This window comes from Jaculus jaculus, chromosome 9 (assembly GCF_020740685.1).
Source record: "Jaculus jaculus isolate mJacJac1 chromosome 9, mJacJac1.mat.Y.cur, whole genome shotgun sequence".
NCBI classification, from domain to species: Eukaryota; Metazoa; Chordata; class Mammalia; order Rodentia; family Dipodidae; genus Jaculus; species Jaculus jaculus.
The window spans coordinates 114,281,069-114,300,356 of NC_059110.1; the positions used below are offsets into that span (position 1 = coordinate 114,281,069).

At 52.4% G+C, this 19,288-nt stretch overlaps 2 protein-coding genes across 3 annotated transcripts in view; both read right to left on the reverse strand.

Annotated features, from left to right (window-relative positions):
* Positions 1 to 3,103, reverse strand: part of Znf385c (zinc finger protein 385C) — a 72,606-nt gene extending 69,503 nt beyond the window's left edge. The window contains exon 1 of the mRNA XM_045158525.1: positions 3,084 to 3,103. The gene's annotated coding sequence lies outside the window, so the exon portion shown is untranslated. The remainder of the gene's footprint in view (positions 1 to 3,083) is intronic.
* A 4,543-nt stretch (positions 3,104 to 7,646) lies between these two features.
* Dhx58 (DExH-box helicase 58) lies at positions 7,647 to 18,971 on the reverse strand. 2 transcript variants are annotated; one of them, XM_004655376.2, is made up of 12 exons: positions 18,757 to 18,971; positions 18,407 to 18,608; positions 17,898 to 18,088; positions 15,860 to 15,976; positions 15,269 to 15,395; positions 14,892 to 15,083; positions 13,441 to 13,694; positions 12,211 to 12,360; positions 11,947 to 12,108; positions 10,038 to 10,228; positions 8,364 to 8,460; positions 7,647 to 8,091 (listed from the first exon to the last, which is right to left on the reverse strand). In XM_004655376.2, exons 1-12 carry the CDS (start codon positions 18,922 to 18,924, stop codon positions 7,906 to 7,908), a joined length of 2,037 nt encoding a protein of 678 aa, XP_004655433.1. In that variant the 5' UTR covers positions 18,925 to 18,971; the 3' UTR covers positions 7,647 to 7,905. The 2 variants fall into 2 exon arrangements, 1 of the variants encoding a protein (XP_004655433.1); XR_006638927.1 differs by having other exon boundaries at positions 8,075 to 8,091; positions 9,981 to 10,228.
* Positions 18,972 to 19,288: the final 317 nt, after the last annotated feature.

Consider the following 19,288-nt stretch of genomic DNA (forward strand, 5'->3'; position numbering starts at 1 on the left):
GAGGGAGCAGCGAGAACTGCGTGTTGGCCACACTTGGGAGAGAAGCAGTGTCCCCTCCTCAGCCCTTCCCACTCATGTGTCATAGGACATTTTTAAAAAATTGCTCCAATTTTGGGATAGAGAATGAGGTCAGGAAGCCCAAGGCGGGTAGGAGGGCTGCTTATTGGTGACAAGTGACACTCTTCATTTCACCTTCAAACTCTAAGTCAGTGGGCCCAAGTTTAGTTTTTTTCTTTTCTTTCTTTTTTCTTTGTTTGTCTATCCAGGTAGGGTCTGGCTGTAGCTCAAGCTGACCTGGAATTCACTATGTAGTCTCAGGGTAGCCTTGAACCGCAGACACACGTGCACCACCATGTGCATCTGGCTTACATGGGTCCTAGGGAACCGAACCTGGGTCCTTTGGCTTTGCAGACAAATGCCGTAACCGCTAAACCATCTTTCCAGCCTGCCAGGTCCTTTTTGTACTGCAAGATCCTCCCATACGTACATGTGGGGAGAGACACAGCCTTGGCCTAATTCCAACCACACCTCCTTGCAAACAGCTGGTCTTTAGATGTGCATCCCTCAAGCCTAAGGGTGCACTCATAGCACGCCACCCTCCCCCCCAGGGGAACAGAGCAGAGACAGCCTGTCATGGCTGGCTGGGAGCCAGTTGGTGAACATCTAGCTTAACCCTCTAGAGTCATAGGTATGGGAAGTATGGCTTAAAAAAAATCGTGGGACTGGGCGTGGTGGCACACGCCTTTAATCCCAGCAATCGGGAGGCAGAGGTAGGAGGATCACTATGCATTCGAGACCACCCTGAGACCACGTAGTGAATTCCAGGTCAGCCTGAGCTAGAGTGAGATCCTACCTGGGCCGGGGTGTGTGGGGGGGAATAGTGGGATTAAAGCCTGGTCCTCAGGCAGGCTAGGTAAGTGTTCAACCGCTGAGCTATACCCCCAGACTTCTAGCCCAGGCTGACCTGGAATTCACTATGGAGTCTCAGGGTGGCCTTGAACTCATGGTGATCCTCCTACCTCTGCCTCCTGAGTGCTGGGATTAAAGGTGTGCAGCACCATGGCCCAGCTTTTTTTTTTTTTTTACTTAAAATTTTTTTTTTTTATTTGTGACAAGATCTTGGTTGCAAAGTTGCCCAAACTGGACTTAAACTTTCTCTATCACCTAGGGAGGTCTTGAACTCCTGACAGTCCTCCTGCTTCAGCCTCTGGAGTGTTGGGGTGACAGGTGTGCACCACCCCACCCTGCAGCAAGTGTGGTCCTGACACTTATCTGCTTGTCCCTGCTCACTCCCCACCTGGCAGGAGGTGGGCAGAGTGGAGTCCTTGAAGGTGCCCAGTCCAGGGCACAAGCACTACCTCCCTTGCCCAGGTTTAAGGGTGCTGTTGGACACAGCCTTCCCTGGCGGCCTCTAGAACTCGGTCCAGGGCCCCAAACTCTTCCTCTGCTAGAGGGCAGCTCGGGCAGTTCCCAGAAAGGACTTTTCACTCACTTGGATTATGAATTAATCTGGAAAAATTCAGTGTGGCGTCACCCCAATTTGTGGATTTCTGGAGGTGGGGTGGAAGGGGGAGATAAATAACGCCAACTGGGCATTTTTTGTTAGGCTAGCTGTCCAAGCCAGGGCCTGTGCCATCTAGGTCCAAGGGGACCCCTGCCACTCCCTAAGCCCTGGGTATGAAAGGGCACAAATAGGGTGACTAAGCCAGGAGGGCGTGAGGGGCCCTGGGACACCCAGGGATCAGAGACCAGCAGGGGGCTGGGGCTGGTGGGGGACAGGGGTGAAGAGCATTTCTCTCTCTCTCCCTTTGTCTCTTGCCAAGCTTAAAAAAATAAAATCTTCTACCCCCTGCAGATGGGCTTTGCTGTCCTACCCGTGAGGGGACACTTAGATTTGTTGAGCCCTCACCAGGCACGGTGCTAAGCGCCGTACGCAAATGTTTTCATTTAACCCCACAGCTGCTCTATGAGGCTGGTTCTACTATTACCTCTGTCTTATAGGTGAGGACGCCAACTGAACTCAGAGTTTAAGGAATTTGCCCAACTACACAGAGGTGATAGGACTCAAATCTAATGAACTCCAAATCCCCTCCTGCCAGTCCAGCACGTTGTCTCAGAAGCAAGAAAGTGTCTCAGGAAAGGTTATTTACGAGCAAGAACTTCCTGACAAGTACGGAGGCTTCTCTCCTCCTCCACGTCTGTACACAGGTTCCTGGTGGTCCCTGGAGGGTCCCTGGAACAAGCTGGTAACACCCTGACTTCCCTCCGTCCCTAGAGTCCAGGGCTACCTGTTTTACCCCATTACCAAGGTCCCAAGCTGCCTCTCTCCTTCGTGTCCCAGAGCACTCAGCATCGCAGCCCAGCAGAGCCCAGACCTCTTCCTCCTCCTGCCCTTCCTCACCCTCCTCCTCCAGGAAGCCTTCCCTGAAGTCCTTGGGAGGGATGACCCCTTCTTAAAGCCCAAATCCCACCTGAGGGGCATATGCAACTCATGCTGCACCTGCGGCCCATGCATGCGATCATCTCCCCAGTCTAGCTTGGGGGAAATGCACCGAAGAGACCTGCAGATCCCAGGCTCTCTGGTTACAGAGCCATCTGCTTGTCCAGGTGTCCGTGATGCAGGTGTCCCGGGGTTACCAGAAAACGCCAGGCCGCGCTCAGCATGCCAGGGGCTCTTACCTCCCTTGTCCCCAGAACAGAAGTCATTCAGATCCCCCGCGGGCCAGACCACAGAGACAGATGCTGCTCTGTCTGGGTAATCCGGATCAAGGACGCTCCTCAGGGGGAGCCCCCCCCCCTCACCTGCTCTCCTTGGGATCGCTGCAGTGTCTACTGCCCAACAGGGGCTTCACAGCCCTCCGACCTCCGCAGCATCACAGAGAGCCAGCCAGGACCCTCCAGCTTCCTCGGAGTTTAGTTGGCACCCAACAGATGCCCAATGTCCTCTCACAGAGCCCAGACAAGGATGTCCTTTTGGTTGGGGTGGGGGGGTGGTCTCCTTAAGCTTGAGTTGAGGCCAGGGAACAGGAATAAAGGGCTGCCTTAGCATCCCCAGCATGGACCAGCCCGAGTTGTCGTCTTACCTGCCAGGCTGAGACGGAGCCCACCAAGGCCACCTGCTCCCGCCCGGGGCTCGCAGCGCCACGGCTCCGAGCTGGCGGGGGCGGGGACTCGAGGGGGCGTGGCTGAGGGGCGGGGTGGAAAGGCGCACCCCAGCGCTGCCCTGCTGAGGAGTGGGCAGGCTTGCGCTTGCGAGCCGTGGAGAGCGTCGGTACCTCTGGGAGCTCTGCTTTTTTTTTTTTTTTCCTCTCTTTCTCTCCTCCCTTCCTTCTCTGTTTTCTTTTTTTCTGAGACCGGGTCTCATGGAGTCAGGCGGGCCTCAAACTCACTATGTAGCAAGAGGATCGCCTGGAACTCCTGATGCTCCTGCCTCCACCTCCCAAGTGCTAGGATTACAGGCATGCATCTCTCTGTCTCCTCTCTGCTTTTTATTTATTTATTTATTTTGGTTTTTCAAGGTAGGGTCTCACTCTAGTCCAGGCTGACCTGGAATTCACTATGTAGTCTCAGGGTAGCCTCGAACTCACGGCGATCCTCCTACCTCTGCTTCCCGTGTGCTGGGATTAAAGGCGTGTGCCACCACCCCCGGCTTTCGCCTCTGCTTTTTAATATATATATATATATATATATATATATATATATATATATATATATATATATATATATATATATTTTTTTTTTTTTTTTTAGAGAGAGAGAATTTTCACACCAAAACATGATGATGCAAACAAACTCCAGAGGAATTTGTCTCTTTATGTGGCTTCTGGGAAATCAAACCTGGACTGTCAGACTTTGCAAGCGAGTGCCTTGCGCTGCTGAGACCTCTCTCACCATGTAGTCTCAGGGTGGCCTCGAATTTACGCCAATCCTCCTGACTCTGCCCCCAGAGTGCTGGGATGAAAGGCGTGTGCTGCCACACCAGGCTGCATTATAAAAAAATTTTTTTGTTCATTTTATTTATTTATTTGAGAGTGACAGAGAGAGAAAGAGGCAGAGAGAGAGAGAGAGAGAGAGAGGGAGAGAATGGGCGCGCCAGGACTTCCAGCCACTGCTAAACGAACTCCAGACGCGTGCGCCCCCTTGTGCATCTGGCTAACGCGGGTCCTGGGGAATGGGGAATGGAGCCTTGAACCGGGGTCCTTAGGCTTCACAGGGAAGCGCTTAACCGCTACGCCATCTCTCCAGCCCCTGGCTGCTTTTTTTTTTTTTTTTTTTTTGAGTTTTGAGACTGGGTAGCACTCTGTAGCCCAGGCTGGTCTCTCGGACTGTTAATAGTTGTCCGGCCTCAACTACTGAGCGCTGTGATAACAGGCATGAGCCCCTTCCCCCGCCCCGGAGCTCTGGTTTGCTGAGGGCGGGGGCTTAGGACACCTAGGTTCCCCAAGACCTCAGCAAACCCCTCCTTCGGGCCAGATGCGTGTGAGCAGGGCTCCACGGGAGACCCCTTGTAAGCAGCAGGGGGCGCAGACACCCCTCCCTGCCAGCGCTCTCCTCCGAGGCTCCAGGAGGCTCTTGCAGAATTCCTGTGGGTAGGGACAGGGCACCTCTTCTAAAGAGCAAGCCCCCCATCCACGGGTCAGCTGTGTAGGAACTTGGGCCACTAGAGGGGCATTAGGAGCCTTGGGTCATCTTTATCATCAGCCCATCCAACACAGCCCCTCCCCCAGCAACCAAGCAGGTCCCCTCAGCTGTCACTGTCCAGCCCTGGAATGATGGGCGTCCGCCCTCTCCATGAGTCCAGCCACATCCAAGGCCATGGGCTTAGCACCTGTGCCCCTGCCCCCCCCTGCCCCTACTTGCTAATTTTATTGACCTGTAAAAGGCACGTTGTTGGCAGGGGGAACAATGACTCAGGGCACAGTGGGGAATGGACAGGCAGAAGAGGCCCAGGAGGGAGGGAAAGAGGGATTCCTGGAGCTGGGGTCAAAGAGAAAGAGAGAGCCCTGGACAAGAGCTTTACTCTGGGCAAGGACGGATGCACGAGGATGGACCCGAAATCTCAGCCCTCAATCCAAACAGAGAGAAAAGAGAGAGAGAGTGAATGAAACTCTGTCTACTCAGATTAGGACCAAGGATGAAGCAGGAGGGAAAGAGGCTGGATGGCAGGAAGAACTGTAATCCTTAAGTCACATCTGTGTCCTACCCTCCCTCCTCCTACGAAGGTCACTCCTGCCTGCTGGGCCACTTACTACAGAAATAGCCCTTTCCCTGAAGAATCAACCTAGATCTTGCCTCTCTATTAAAATGAGAGCAAAAAAAAAAAAAAAAAAAAAAAAGAGGCTTTTGTAATTCAGTTCTGCATCTATTGATCCCACCCCTCAAGTGCTGGATGTGATTCTCCCCAGCACGCGGGAAGCCACCTGGGGCCAAGGAGTGGTGGAGAAGGGACATGAGGGTTGGAACTTGTCATGGGATAGAGGGATCAGGATGGTCGCACATTCTTGAGGGGCCTCAAATTGAAGCCTTTTAAATATATTTTTATTTATTTGAGAGAGAAAGGGAAAGAATGTGTGCGCCAGGGCCTCCAGTCACCGCAAACGAATTCCAGACACATGCGCCCCCTTGTGCATCTGGCTAACGTGGGTCCTGGAGAGTGGAGCAGGGATGCTTTGGCTTTGCAGGCAAACACCTTAACTGCTAAGCCATCCCTCCAGCCTTTTTAATATTTTTATTATTTGAGAGAGAGAGAGAGATGCATATAAATAGAGGGTTAGAGAGAATGGGCATGCCAGGGCCTCTAGCCACTGCAAATGAACTCCAGATGCATATACCATTTTGTGCATCTGGCTTATGTGGGTCCTGGAGAATTGAACCTGGGTCTTTTGGCTTTGCAGGCAAACACCTTAACCACTAAGCCATCTCTCCAGCCCAAGGCTTTCCCCCCCCACCACATGTGGGGTTTGAACCCAGTGACTGTTTCGTGCTAGGAAGCTCTCTGTTGGCAAGCCTTGGCCTTGGCCCCACAAATGTAGCCTGGTGGTGCTCTGAGACCACTTATGTGAGAAAAGGTCTCAGTAGCACAGGCTGATCTTAAACTAGTTAAGGATGATCTTGCACTTCTGATCCTCCTGCCTATACCTTCCAAATGCTGGGATTATAGACGGCATCACTAAGTCCAGTTTATGTGGTGCTGGGGAACAAATCCAGACATTGTGCATGCTAGGCAGACACTCTGCCAACTAAGATGCAGCCTCAGCCCCACGAAGAATATTTTAACATTAAAAAGGATTACATGCTGGGCGTGGTGGTGCACACCTTTAATCCCAGCACTCTGGAGGTAGAGGTAGGAGCATCACTGTGATTCAAGGCCAGTCTGAAACTACAGTGAATTCCAGGCCGACCTGGGCTAGAGTGAGACCCTACCTCAAATAAAAAATAAATAAAAATTATTGCCAAGTACTGGGGAGATGGCTTAACAGTTAAAGGTGCTTGCTTGCAAAGCCTACTGGCCAGTGCTCACATAAAGCCAGATGCACAATGTACTGCATGCCTTTAAATATCCCCTCTCTCTCAAAAAAATTTTTTTTTTCTTCCCAAGGTAGGTTCTTGCTCTAGCCCAGGCTGACCTGGAATTCATTATGTAGTCTCAGTGTGGCCTTACACTCACAGCAATCCTCTACAAATTTTTTTTTTTTTTTAAGGCAATCCAAGGGTTGGAGAGATGGCTGAGTGGTTAAACTTGCCTGCAAAACCAAATCCAGCTACAAATAATTTTTATTAAAAAAGGCAATCCAAGGGCTGGAGAGATGGCTGAGTGGTTAAACTTTTGCCTGCAAAACCAAAGGACCCAGGTTCAATCCTCCAGGACCCATGTAAGCCAGATGTGTAAGGTGGCACGTGTGTCTGGAATCTGCAGTGGCTGAAGGCCCGGGCATGCTCATTTTCTCTTTCTTAAATAAATAAAATAAATAAAAATTAAAAAAAAATAAAAAGGCAACCCAAGATTTAAATAATTGCCAAGGCTAGGAATGGTGGCATACACCTTTACTCTCAGCACTCAGGAGGCTGAGGTAGGCAAATCATGAGTACAAAGCCAGCTTAGGCTACAGAGTGAGTTCCAGGTCAGCCTGGGCTACAGTGAGACCCTACTTCTGTAAACCAAAAATGAAAACAATCACTGCCAAGTAGGTCAGTGTGTGGGGAGGATAAAAGTAAAGGGTTACAGTGGGAATAGGGACATTGTGATGGTGACGGCTACCTTCCCATCTTTCTCCCTCTCCCTGCCCCCAGGCAGGGTCTCACTCAAGCCCAGACTAACCCAGAATTCACTGTGTAGTCTCAGGGTGGCCTCGAACCTCCTACCTCTGCCTCTGGAGTGCTGGAATTAAAGGCATGTACCATCACGCCTGGCTTATGTTTCTGTGTTGAGCACAGAGGAGCGTACATGGCAAAAAGCTATCCAAGTCAGGTGTGGTGGCACAACGCCTTTAATCCCAGGACTCAAGAGGCAGAGGTAGGAGGATCGCCGTTTGCCGTGAGTTCAAGGCCACCCTGAGACTACACAGTGAATTCCAGGTCAGCCTGGGCTAGAGTGAGACCCTACCTCAAAACAACAACAACAACAACAAAAACATACATTTGTTACCTTATTTTAATACTTCTTTATTTATGAGGAGTCCCAAAAACCAGAAGTGGCCTTGGCAGGGGTGGGATGTTCTGAGCCCTAGTGCAGTACACAAATCCTCCTGCCTCCGTGTCCTAACTCCACCCGGTGTGCGTGAGATTATCTGGAATGGGGTGAAAGGTGACTTCCACCATGACCCAGGGGTGCCCCAGTGAAAATGAAGGCTGCGGTGGACTCTACTGCCACCTGCAGCCCTGTCCAAGTACTGCAGCCACAAATGGTTAGTCCAGGGAGAGGTCAGCCAGGTTCTGAGTACAGTGCTGGAGGATGCTGAAGTCAGGCACTGGGAAGGGTACTCGGGACCACTTTTTAGCCTGGATTCGCCCATGCGGAGTCTCCAGCAGCATGCTGCGGACCTTGAGCACCGGCAGGTTCATTGACTTGTGAATCATCTGCAGACCCCACATCTGGAGGCGGGAGAAAGGGCCTTCAGCCTGGGTCTCTTGTCCTCAGGCTGGGCTTCGGAGAGTACCAGGCCTGAAGCTAAATGTTAGCACCTCATCACACTGGAGGTGTCCTGAGACAAGGGAGTGCAGACGGGGTGCTCCTGGGGTGAGCCTAGCTTCCACTTCAGGTGAGGACTCCCTGAGGGCAGAACTGGGCCTCCATCCCGAGGCTGAGGGTCCCTGACATCTAGGGCTGAGGGCTTTTGGGGTGTGGGATATGTCCAATCACTTACCTCCCCACAGTTCCTGCAGCTAATGGCGCCTCCAGGCCTCCAGTCCTTGAAGACCCTGTTGATAGCCACAGGTTCCTGGGCGACATTGTAGTAGATCCTGAAGTGGGCGGGGGGGGGGGTAGAGAGGACAGAGCTCTCTTGTGGGCCCTTCATCCCGCATTCATACCCTCCAATGGACTGAGCCCCTGCCAGGGCTTTGGGCCTTCTTGTCTGTCTGTAGGCACAGCGTCCCACCCCTGGAAGTCCAGTCCTCGCATTGCCCATGCTCAGGCCTCTATATGATCAGCACGAGTGATTTCAGGTCTCCTACAGATCTCCTGCCTCCATCTCCCACCACCTGCCAGAGTGGCCTAGAAACACACACATCTGCCCTGACGTTCCCCTGGCTCAGAATGCATTCAAGATTCCCATCTCCAGGGCCTGGTCTTTAACATGCTCCATGGGGGGCTGCACTCTCTTCAACCCTCATCTGTTACTTCTGCCCCTCCTTTGGGGCAGCTGTGCTCCCTCGGCCCTGACAGCCTCATCTTCCCATGTTCAGACTACACCCTCCTCCTTCCTTGCCCAGTTGAAATGACCTGAAACACCACAGGCACCTAATTGTTACTGTGCAGAGGGCAGAGGCTGGAGGAGGGCTTTCCTTCAGGAGGCAGGACTGAGGTGTGCTCAGAGAGAATCAGCTTTCTTCTTTTTTCAAGTCAAGGTCTAATGCTGCAAAGAATAGCCTTGAACTCTATGAAGCTGAGGATAACCTCGAACTCCTGATCCTCCTACCTCCACCTGGGATGACAGGCATGCACCTCCATGCCCAGTTGTTTTCTTTTGAGATGGTGTCTTATTGCATTGCCTTGAACTCCTGGCCTCAGTCTCTCGGGTAGCCAGTAGGTGGCTACTTAGCATGTCGCACCCTGAATTCTACTTCTTGCTCAATTATAAAAAGTGTCTCTGTGACCATGTTGGTTCCTTGACCAGGAGGATGTGACATGCAGTGGGGCAAGGCCTGTGTGGAAGAAACTGCTACTTCCTGCCATGAGCTTATGTTTCTGGCTTATGTTTCTGTCTTGAACGTACATGGCAAAAATCTATCAAAGTCAGGCATGTTGGCACAACGCCTTTAATCCCAGGACTATGTGTTGCCTTTGGGGGGTGTGGGGGTCACAGCCAGGAGGCTGAAGTCCTCCTCCCATGAGGGCTTGCTGGCCTGCAGAACAGCTTCTCAGCTTGCAGTGTGCATGCCAGCTCCTGGAGCCCTCACTCATCTTGTCTCAAAGCCCTTGGACCAGTTGGTGGCTGGCACGTGGCGTTTCGGAGGGCATGGCTGTGGTCCCTGACGGTCGGCAACAGCCATGCCCTCTGTGACAGGCACGTAGAGTGCGCTCAGCCTTACCTGATGGCACACTTGTGGCTGAACATGGTGCTTTCAATTTGTACAGAAGAGTTAGGATATTCTATTAAAGTTGTGAGACAAGAAGCGAAATAAATAGATAAATGAAAGTGTCTCTGGGAGGGGCAGCCAGAGTCTCCGCGAGCTCTATCTCCTCGCTGGCAGAATGAGGCTGGGGCTAAAACCCCACCTAACCAAGACCACTGAGAAAATGCAAAACCGGTGCTTGTTACCATACTCTTTAGCCTCGCACACCCTCAAAGCAACGTCTGAATGAGAGAGCGCCTCACGAAAAGTTGGGGTTCACGTTGACGTGGTGGGTGCCCTCCACCTTCCTCAGGTCGCTCCCATAGCCCACGGCCACCATGCAGTTGACGCAGAGGAGCTGCACTTCCTCGGCCAGGAACTGCTGCTGCCGACTTTCCCGCTGGGCGGTGCGCAGCGCCCGCTTGATCAGGGCTTCCTGCTGCAGGTCCTGGATCTGGGGTAAGAAGGGAAATCTGGGTAAGGCTGAGCCCCAAGACCTGAGCCCAGGAAAGCTCCCAGGGCTCCCAAACACCTTTGGTTATTTGTATCCAGGATTTTTGTTTTGTCCTTTTGAAAATATTTTATTTGCAGAGAGTGGGATTGGGGTGGAGGGATGCGTAGAAAATAGACGCACCAAGGACTAGTGCCACTGAAAAAGAACTTGCGCATCTGGCTTTATGTGGGTACTGGGGAATCGAACCCAGACTGTCAGGCTTTGCAAGCAAGCACCTTTAACTACTAAACCATATTTCCAGCCCTGTTTTGTCTTTTTCAAACTTACTTCTGGGGCTGGAGGGATGGCTTAGTAGTTAAGGCATTTGCCTGCAAAGCCAAAGGACCTAGGTTCGATTCCCCAGGACTCACATACACCAGATGCACAAGGGGAAACGTGTCTAGAGTTTGTTTACAGTGGCTGGAGGCCCTGGTGCACCCATTCATATTCTTTATCTCTCTCTCCCCATCTTTCTCTGTCAAATAGATAAATAATAAAATATTTTTAAAAGTTATATGTGAACTTTACTGTATGAATGCAATGGTCAGATTCCCCTCAGGTTATATACTTTCATATTCCCTCTCGTGCAGACGCATCCTCAGTGGGATTATCAGAATCCACTGTGGGGTCATAAACGTGCCAAACAGCCTCTGTGGGGGGGAAATGTGTTTTGTCATTTTTGTTTGTTTGAGGTAGGATCTCTCTCTGGCCCATATTAATCTGGAATTCACTATGTAGTCTCAGGTTGACCTCAGATTCACCACAATCCTCCTACCTTGGCCTCCTGAGTGCTGGGATTAAAGGTGTGAGCCACTACGCCCACCTATGTTTTGTCATTTTGAAGCAGGGTCTCACTCCAGTCCAGGCTTACCTGGAACTCACTCTGTAGCTTGAAGCTGTCCTTGAACTCAGTGATCCTCTTATCTTAGCATCCCAAGTGCTTGGATTAAAGGCATGCCCACCTGTGGTGGTTTGATTCAGGTGTCCCTCATAAACTTAGGTATTCTGAATGCCAGGCTCCCCAGATGATGGCAATTGGAAATTAAAGCCTTCCAGAGGGAGCGTATTGTTGGGACGGGCTTATGGGTATTATGGCCAGTTTCCCCATGCCAGTGTTGGGCACATTGCCATGATGGAGCTTTCCCTTGAGTCTGTAAGCCAAAATAAACCCTCCCCCCACCTCAGAAAAACTACTCTTGGTTGGGTGATTTCTGCCAGCAATGTGAACCTGACTGCAACACCACCACATCTGGCTTTTTTTTTAAAAAAATTCTATCATAGGCCATCATTACTAATTGTGCTGGGAGGCCAGGAGGAAACAAGATAACCTTGGACAAGGCTAGATGATGGTGACCCTACCTCAGAGACACACACATCCAGGTTCTGGCCTCATTTTGTGCCTGCGTCTTTGTTTCCCCTCTGCCTGGTTCCAGAAGGGCCCTTCCCCACCACACACAAACACACACACACACACACACACAGTGTCTTGTGGCAAGGAGAAAGACAACATCTGGGGAAAACCCTGTCCTGGTGGCCATGGGGAGACTAACTACTGTCTACCCTGAAGGCCACCCCCAGCCTCTGTCCTGACTTGCCCAGGTGAGCCTGGAGGGGGCCCTGGGAGAGGCTGTGTGGTTGATCTCAGAGTCCCGCCCCTCCTTCACAGGCTGCAGGCGGACCTTAGCCTGGTACTGGGCTGGGTCCATCTTCTGCACAGTTGCCACGGCCTCCTCCATCAGAGCCTCCAGAGCCTCATTGGTCAGCTCCCGCCGAAGCTCCCGACTGCCCTCTGTCGCCACAAAGGAGTACACGCTCTGCCCCGAGCGCGCGCGGCCCCGGGCCTGAGGAAGGTGACAACAGCAAGACCCCGCCAGTCCACCTACGATCCTTCCAGGCCCATCGTAGGCTGAGGGGGCTGGGGGGGGGGGTGGGCTTGGGCATACCTGGACCATGGAGATTTCATTGGTCAGAAGCCCGTAGCGTACTATCACATTGCATTGGGCGATGTCCAGTCCCTCCTCTGCCACGCTGGTGGCCACTAGGAGGTTCAGGGTGCCAACCCGGAACTCCCGGATCACTTCCTGCTGTTCTTTCTGTTGAAAGGTAGAGGGAGGAGAAAGAGGCTGGCAGGTCCAATTCTTTACAAACCTAGAGTTTCACCTCTGTTCCCAGGTACCCACAGGGTCCTTCTTCCCAGGTGACCTTGAGTTCCTAGCTCCCCTAGGGACTCCTAAGGATCCCTGCCCTTCTACCTTGGGAACTCCTTGGATCTATTTTTCTCCCATAGGGGACCCCAGGCCCCTGATCCTCTGCCCTCAAGAACTATATCATCCACCCTCTCTCTTTTTAAAACTTTTCATTCATTTTCAAGTTCATTTCATTTGCAAGTGAGGTGTGTGTGTGTGTGTGGGGGGGGGTAATAGGTATACCAGGGCCTCTAGCCACTACAAACTCATTCCAGACACATGCACCACTTTGTGCATCTGGCTTTATGTGAGTACTGGGTAATCAAACCTCGGTTGTTAGGCTTTGCAGGCAAGTGCCTAAACCACTGAGCAAGCTCTCCAGCCTCCACCTTCTTTTTTATTTATTGTTTTTTTGAGGTGGGGTCTCACTCTGGCTCAGGCTGACCTGGAATTCACTATGTAGTCTCAGAGTGGCCTCAAACTCATGGTGATCCTCCTATCACTGCCTCCCAAGTGCTGGGATTAAAGGCATGCGCCACCATGCCCGGCTCTTTTTTAAAAATATTTACTTGAGAGAGAGGAAGAGAGAGAGAAAGAGGGGGAGAAAGAGAGAATAAGTACACCAGGGTCTCCTGCCATTGCAATTGTGCATCTGGATTTACGTGAGTACTGGGGAATCGAACCTGGGCCATTAGACTTTACAAACAAGTGCTTTTAACCCCTCTCTTAAGCCCCTCACCTACCTTCTTCCCCACATGCCCTCAGACCCTACCCTTTGGTCCCCAGGGATCCACAGACTGGGAAGAGCCCTCAACACAGAGGATCTCAGTATTTGCCCCAGCTCAGCTCTCGGCCTTAAGGTGGGGATATTCAGTTGTCTTCTCTTCAGGGCCTCTCTTTCCCCACCTTCACTCTGTTGGCCTTTCCAGCCAATGGACATCCTCCCCACCCCCGCCAAGCCCTTGCAGCCTTCCCCAAACCCCACACCTGGGTCATGTGGACGCTCTGGCTGGTGCTTCTGGCCCCAATCAGCAGCTGGGCTCTGACGTTTGCGGCCCGCAGGCCAGGCTGCTGCTGGAGCCATTGCAGGAGGGAGTGAGCACTCTGGCGGGTGCGCGTGAAGATGATGCCCCGGGGCTGGTTGGAGCTCTGGAACTGTTTCAGCAGAATCCCTGGTAGTTTCTCCAGCTTTGGGTTCTCCGGGCCATGAGCAGCCAGGCGGGCCAGCTTATTTCTGTGAGCTGAGGACAGCCCCGAAACAGAGGTAGAGGCCTGGCACTGAGGTTTGGGTGTGGACAGGGCATGGGGGGGGGCGGGGGGGGGAAGTGCTCATAGAGACAGGATTTTAGGAGTATCACAGACTCTAAGGGGATAGGAGGGAAGGACACCTGGTCATTCCCCAAGAAACCTCCCAAGAGCACACCTGAGGACACATCTGACATGCCCACTCGCAAGACCAGCCTTACACAGGTGTTCAGTATAACATCCTTCTGCCTTATGCCTTGGATCAGCACCCCTTCTCAATCCTGCTACCAGAATGACCCTTGAACTTTTCATGCTGAACTCTGCTACCAGGAAGTATTATGACCTTTGGTCTCTCTCTATTTTAATTAATTATTTGACACAGAGAGAGACAGGATGAATGGGCATACCAGGCCCTCTAGCCACTGCAAATGAACTCCAGACACATGTGCCACTTTATGCATTTGGTTTTACATGGGTACTGGGGATTTGAACCCGGGTCCTTGGGCTTTTCAGGCAAGCACCTTAACCACAGAGCCATCTCTCCAGCCCCACCTGTGGTCTCTCGATTCCAGTCTGTGCTGAGGTTTCCAGCCTTAAATTTCACCCTCTGACTTTCAGCCTCACTTTTCCAGCTTACAGGAACCACACACATCAGATTTGGGGACCACACCACCTAAGTGGTTTATAAAAGGTCAAGTGAGGCATGGTGGCACGGGCCATTAGTCCCAGCACTCGGGAAGCAGAGGTAGGAGGATCATTGTGAGTTTGAGGCCAGCCTGAAACTACAGAGTGAGTTCTAGGTTAGCCTGGGTTTGAATGAGACCCTACCTCAAAATAAATAAATAAGCCAGTCATGGTGGCACATGCCTTTAATCCCAGCACTCGGGAGGCAGAGGTAGGACGATCACCATGAGTTCGAGGCCACCCTGAGTCTACATAATTAATTCTAGATCAAACCTGAGCTAAAATGTGACCCTACTTCGAAAAACCAAAAACCGAAGCACATATCCACACAATCTGTCAATAACCTGAATTTGTTTGTACAACTAACAGTGTCAAACATCCCATGTGAGAAAACATGGCAGCAGCCTTGGATGTGGGTTAGGAAAGCAGAGTCCCTGGACTCTGGCTGGCACCTCCGGCTGGAAGCGGGCCTTGAGCCCTCAGGCAGTTCTGTCTGCACAGTGCCTCACCATTGAACAGCTCCAGTAGCCAGCGCTCCGCGCGCAGGATCTGGGTTTTAGTGGCGTGCTCCTTCTCGTAGAAATCCTGCAGCATGTCCAGAGCGTCCCTTGCACGGACGGTGTCGTGGATAAGCAGGGCATCATTGTAGCGCCTGAGGTGCAGGGCGCACACACGGCGCTGCTGCAGGCCGGCCTCCGCCGCTGCGTGCAGAGGGTGCCGGGTCAAGGGTAGGGAGGTGGGGCTCCTTCCCTCCCACTCAGACTAAGCTTCACCCACATAGGCCTCCCCCCGCCCCCTCCCCCCACAGTGGATGAGCTTCACCTCCACGGGTTCCACCCAGGCAGCCACAAGCGACACTGTCCTCTGCCCAGGTGGCCCCTCTCACCAGCCTTGCTCAGCTCCACCACGTGCTGCTCGTACGTCTGCGTCCCGAAGTGCTGGCTCATTTCCTGCAGCTCGTGGTGTTGATGGATTTGGCTCATGAGCTTCTTTAGTAAATCTCCAAAAGGGTCCTAGGCAAGAAGAGGAAGAAGGGAGAGGGGATTCCCGCACACCTAACAGGTCCTCCCACCCTTTTGCTTGAGAATGCCAGAGGAAAGCCAGGCAGGATGTGAAGTGACCCAGTTGGGAGACAGGGACCAGGTTCTAGAACCCAGCCCTGTCATCATTACAGCCACCAGCCAGTGTCACTACCCAAGGAGAGAAACTTGGTACAGCTTTCAGCGTCAAGTGTACCAGCTTCATGGCTTGCAAGAGCACCCAGGGGCTTTGGCAGAGGCCCGCAGGACCATGTGAGCCAATCCTGTGGGCTTGGGTTGTGTGTGCCCCCATGCCCGCGAAGGTGAGGTGGAGGCACCGAGGCAGAAGCGTAAGAGGCCTGACATGACAGAGCTAGCGAGGGTGAAGTTGGGGCCCATGCCTCCGTTTCCCCAACTCCACACCAGACCCACACCTGCCCATGGCCCTCCCCACATACCTGGCTACGCCTTTGGCAGAGGTCATACTGCTTACAAGGCTTTGGGATGTGCTCCAGCAACTGGGGCCGGTATTTCTCAGATGACATGATGCGCCATGTGTCCAGGTTGGCACAGAGCTGAGGGCAACAGAGACTTCGCTGAAAAGGGGAAAGTTCTAGGGGAACAATGGGTAGGACCTTAGGGAGGATGGGTGCCAGATAAGGATAGGAGAAACTGAGGCAGGGCAATTGGAAACAGGGATTCAGTCCTTCAACAAATATGTATGTTGGCACTGGAGAGAGGGCTCAGAGGTTAAGGGGCTTGCCTGCAAAGCCTAAGGACCTGAGCTCAATTTCCTAGTACCCATGTAAAGCCAGATGCACAAGATGTCACATGCATCCGGAGTTTGTCTGCAGTGGCTGGAGGCCCTGATGCATCCAATTTCTCTCTTTCTCTTTCTCTCTACTTACCTCTCTCAAATAAATATCTTTTTAAATATGTACTTTGTCGTTCTCTGAGTTCTAATATTATAAGCACTAGGAACTTATGTTGAAGTTGGAGAGATGATTAGTAAGTTAGCAAAGAATACAGAATGAGAGTTGAGAGGCGTGGCATGTGCCTTTAATCCCAGCACTTGGGAGGCAGAGGTAGGAGGATCACTGTGAGTTCGAGGCCAGCCTGGGCTAGAGTCAGACTCTCACTCCAAACAAACAAACGAACATACAAACTAACAAAGAGCAGCAACAAAGAATACAGAAAGAGAAAACATCAGGCAGTATGAATGAGCTCTAATGATGTGGCACAGAGCGGTAGGGATGGTGAGGGAGGACTGTGAGGGGAGTGTCTGGAAGGAACCAGATGGCATCAGTTCAAGGGGAAGGCATTCCTGGCAAAAGGAATATTAAGTGCAAACCTCTTGAGTAAGAATAAACCCACGGCCGGGCGTGGTAGCACACGTCTTTAATCCCAGGCAGAGGTAGGAGGATCGCCGTGAGTTCAAGGCTACCCTGAGACTACAGAGTGTATTCCAGGTCAGCCTGGGCTAGAGTGAGACCCTACCTCGAAAAAAAAACAAAAGCAAAACAAAGCAAAGCAAAGCCCAGGCTGGGGAGACAGATGGCCAGCAGTTAAAGGTGAATGTGTGCAAAGCCTGCCAGTCCAGGTTCAATTCCCCAACACCCAGGTAAAGCCAGACGCAAAAACTGGTGCCATGCCTGGTGTGATGGTGCACATCTTTTATCTCAGCACTTAGGGGGCTGAGGTAGGAGGATTGCCCCAAGCCTAAAGCCAGCCTGGACTACAAGAGTGAGGTCTAGGGCAGCCTGGGCTACAGTGAGACTATCTTGAAAAACCAATTGAAAAAATAAAGTACAATTGCAGTATCTCTACCACACCTTCCAAGGCTCAGGGTCCATTGCGGAAGAGGCGGCGAAAAGAATGTAAGAGGCAAAGGAAGGGTAGGACTCCTTACAACGTGCTCCTCCAGACACAAAATGGCCTGGATATCCATGACCTCACAGTGCCTGACACCACCTACATGAGACCATCATAATAGGAGGAAAAGATCATGACATCAAAATAAAAGAGAGACTGATTGAGAGGGGGAGGGGATATGATGGAGAGTGGAGTTTCAAAGGGGAACGTGGGGAGAGGGAGGGAATTACTATGGGATATTTTTTACAATCATGGAAGTTGCTAATTATAAAAAAATAAAAAGTTTAAAAAATAAATAAAGTTCATCTGCAGTGGCAAGAGACCCTGGCACGTCCCTTGCTTCCACATGTGCAAATAAAAAAAAAAAAAAAAAAAAAAAAGCCCAAAATGTTCAGGAACAGGCCAGAATGGCAGCAGTACAAGTGAAGGGAATGGCATGGGAACAGAGGTTTCAGCCGACAGGAGCTAAAGCTATGTGAGTCACCTTAGTCAATCAGAGATGTAAGCTCCAAGAAGTCACTGGAGGCTGGGTCCAGTTCGAGGGTCTGGTGGGGATGGATGGAGAGGTGGGAGGGCAGTCAGGGAGGTCCCTGGTGGTGGGTGGGCCCAAGGGGTTCAGCTAACCTGTAGGACGTGGTCAATGGCTCCTTGGAGCTTGGAGGCCCCGCCAGTGCCGGGCGAGGCTGTGAGACCCAGCACCTGGGGAAGAGGTCTCACCATGTGCAGTTTGTGCTTGAGGTACTGGCTCAGGATGACGTTGTAGATGGTGTCCTTGTGTGTGTGGTGGCACTCGTCCACCACGATCAAGGAGAAGTCTGGGGGCACAGGACAGAAGGCTTTGAAGCCTTGCTTCCCCAGCCCTTCTTCCTCCCTTCACTTCTGTTTCATCCAGAACACCCTCTTCCCTTCCCAACTTGCAGCTGGGCTCCCGACAAACGGTCAGACAAGGACGACTTGTCTCTAATTGACAGATGAGACAGTGGCTCAGCTGCGGATGGCTTGCCCAAGAGCTCTGCCCCACAGCCAGATCTTTTCCCTCGTCTGGATGTATGTGGCTTCGGTGCAGGGGAGCCCCTCGTTCCCACAAGAGCTCCGGCTAGGGGTTCACCCTTTCCCCTGGGCCCGGACCTCACCTGTGAGCTCCACGTGCTCCTCCTCCTCGGGGCTGCTCAGCGCCAGATGGAGCAGCTCCGCTGTGCAGATGAGCAGGTCATGGCTTCGAGCTAAGTGACCAAAGCCAGCTCGGAGCCCCATGTCCCCACTAAGGGTTGTCATGGACCAGTGTCCATCCAACATGCGGCTGAACTCCTCAGCGTGCTGGCTGACCAGATGCACCTGGGGTGAAGATACGAGGTTGAGGCCGGACGGCGAGGACACGGATGCGTCCTGGACCGAGGTGAGACGGCAGCTCCGGAGGATGGAGGGGAGACCAAGGGCCACCTGAGTTGCTGAGACCCTGCCGTGGGAAGGGCAGACCACTCACCCTGTTAACCAGTACCACCACCTTGGCTCCGTCCACTCTCTCTAGGTGCCTCTTGGCCACATAGGCAGCTGCCCGGGTCTTCCCAGCACCCGTGGGCAGCCATATAATGATATTCTTGCCTTCCAGGGCAGGTTCAATGACTTCCCACTGGTAGGGTCGTAGCTCCATTCTGGAATGGCACGGAGTTCAGGACCTTTGACCTCCAACCCCGCCCCCTTCCTGGGCAGCCCAATCAGGTGTCCAGACCTCTCCTTTCCCAGAATTCCAAGCTCCTTGCAGCAGAGCACCCCCACCCCACCCCACCGACCCACTTAAGGACGCTCAGCTGGGAAGGCAGGCTCAGGAGGAGTCAGGCTGGGCTGGGGCTCTGGGAAGTCCGGGTTGAGTCTGACATCAGAAATGGAAACCGAAACTGAAAGGAGCTTCCGTTGTGAGGACCAACCCGCCGTGTTGCAAGAGAGGAGCGCCTGGCTGTTGTGGGGTGTCGGCGCTTCCCTTGCTCCTGGGGACTCTTGCTCTTGTCTCCTCACCT

What these genes read in the sequence shown, in the direction of transcription:
- Dhx58 (XM_004655376.2), bottom strand. Translation starts at nt 18,924, where the DNA reads ATGGAGCTACGACCCTACCAGTGGGAAGTCATTGAACCTGCCCTGGAA. An exon ending in TGGTGGTACTGGTTAACAGG is followed by an intron (nt 18,609 to 18,756) that starts GTGAGTGGTCTG and finishes TCTTCACCCCAG; the next exon opens with GTGCATCTGGTCAGCCAGCA. An exon ending in GCTACTGGAGCTGTTCAATG is followed by an intron (nt 13,695 to 14,891) that starts GTGAGGCACTGT and finishes GGCTGTCCTCAG; the next exon opens with CTCACAGAAATAAGCTGGCC.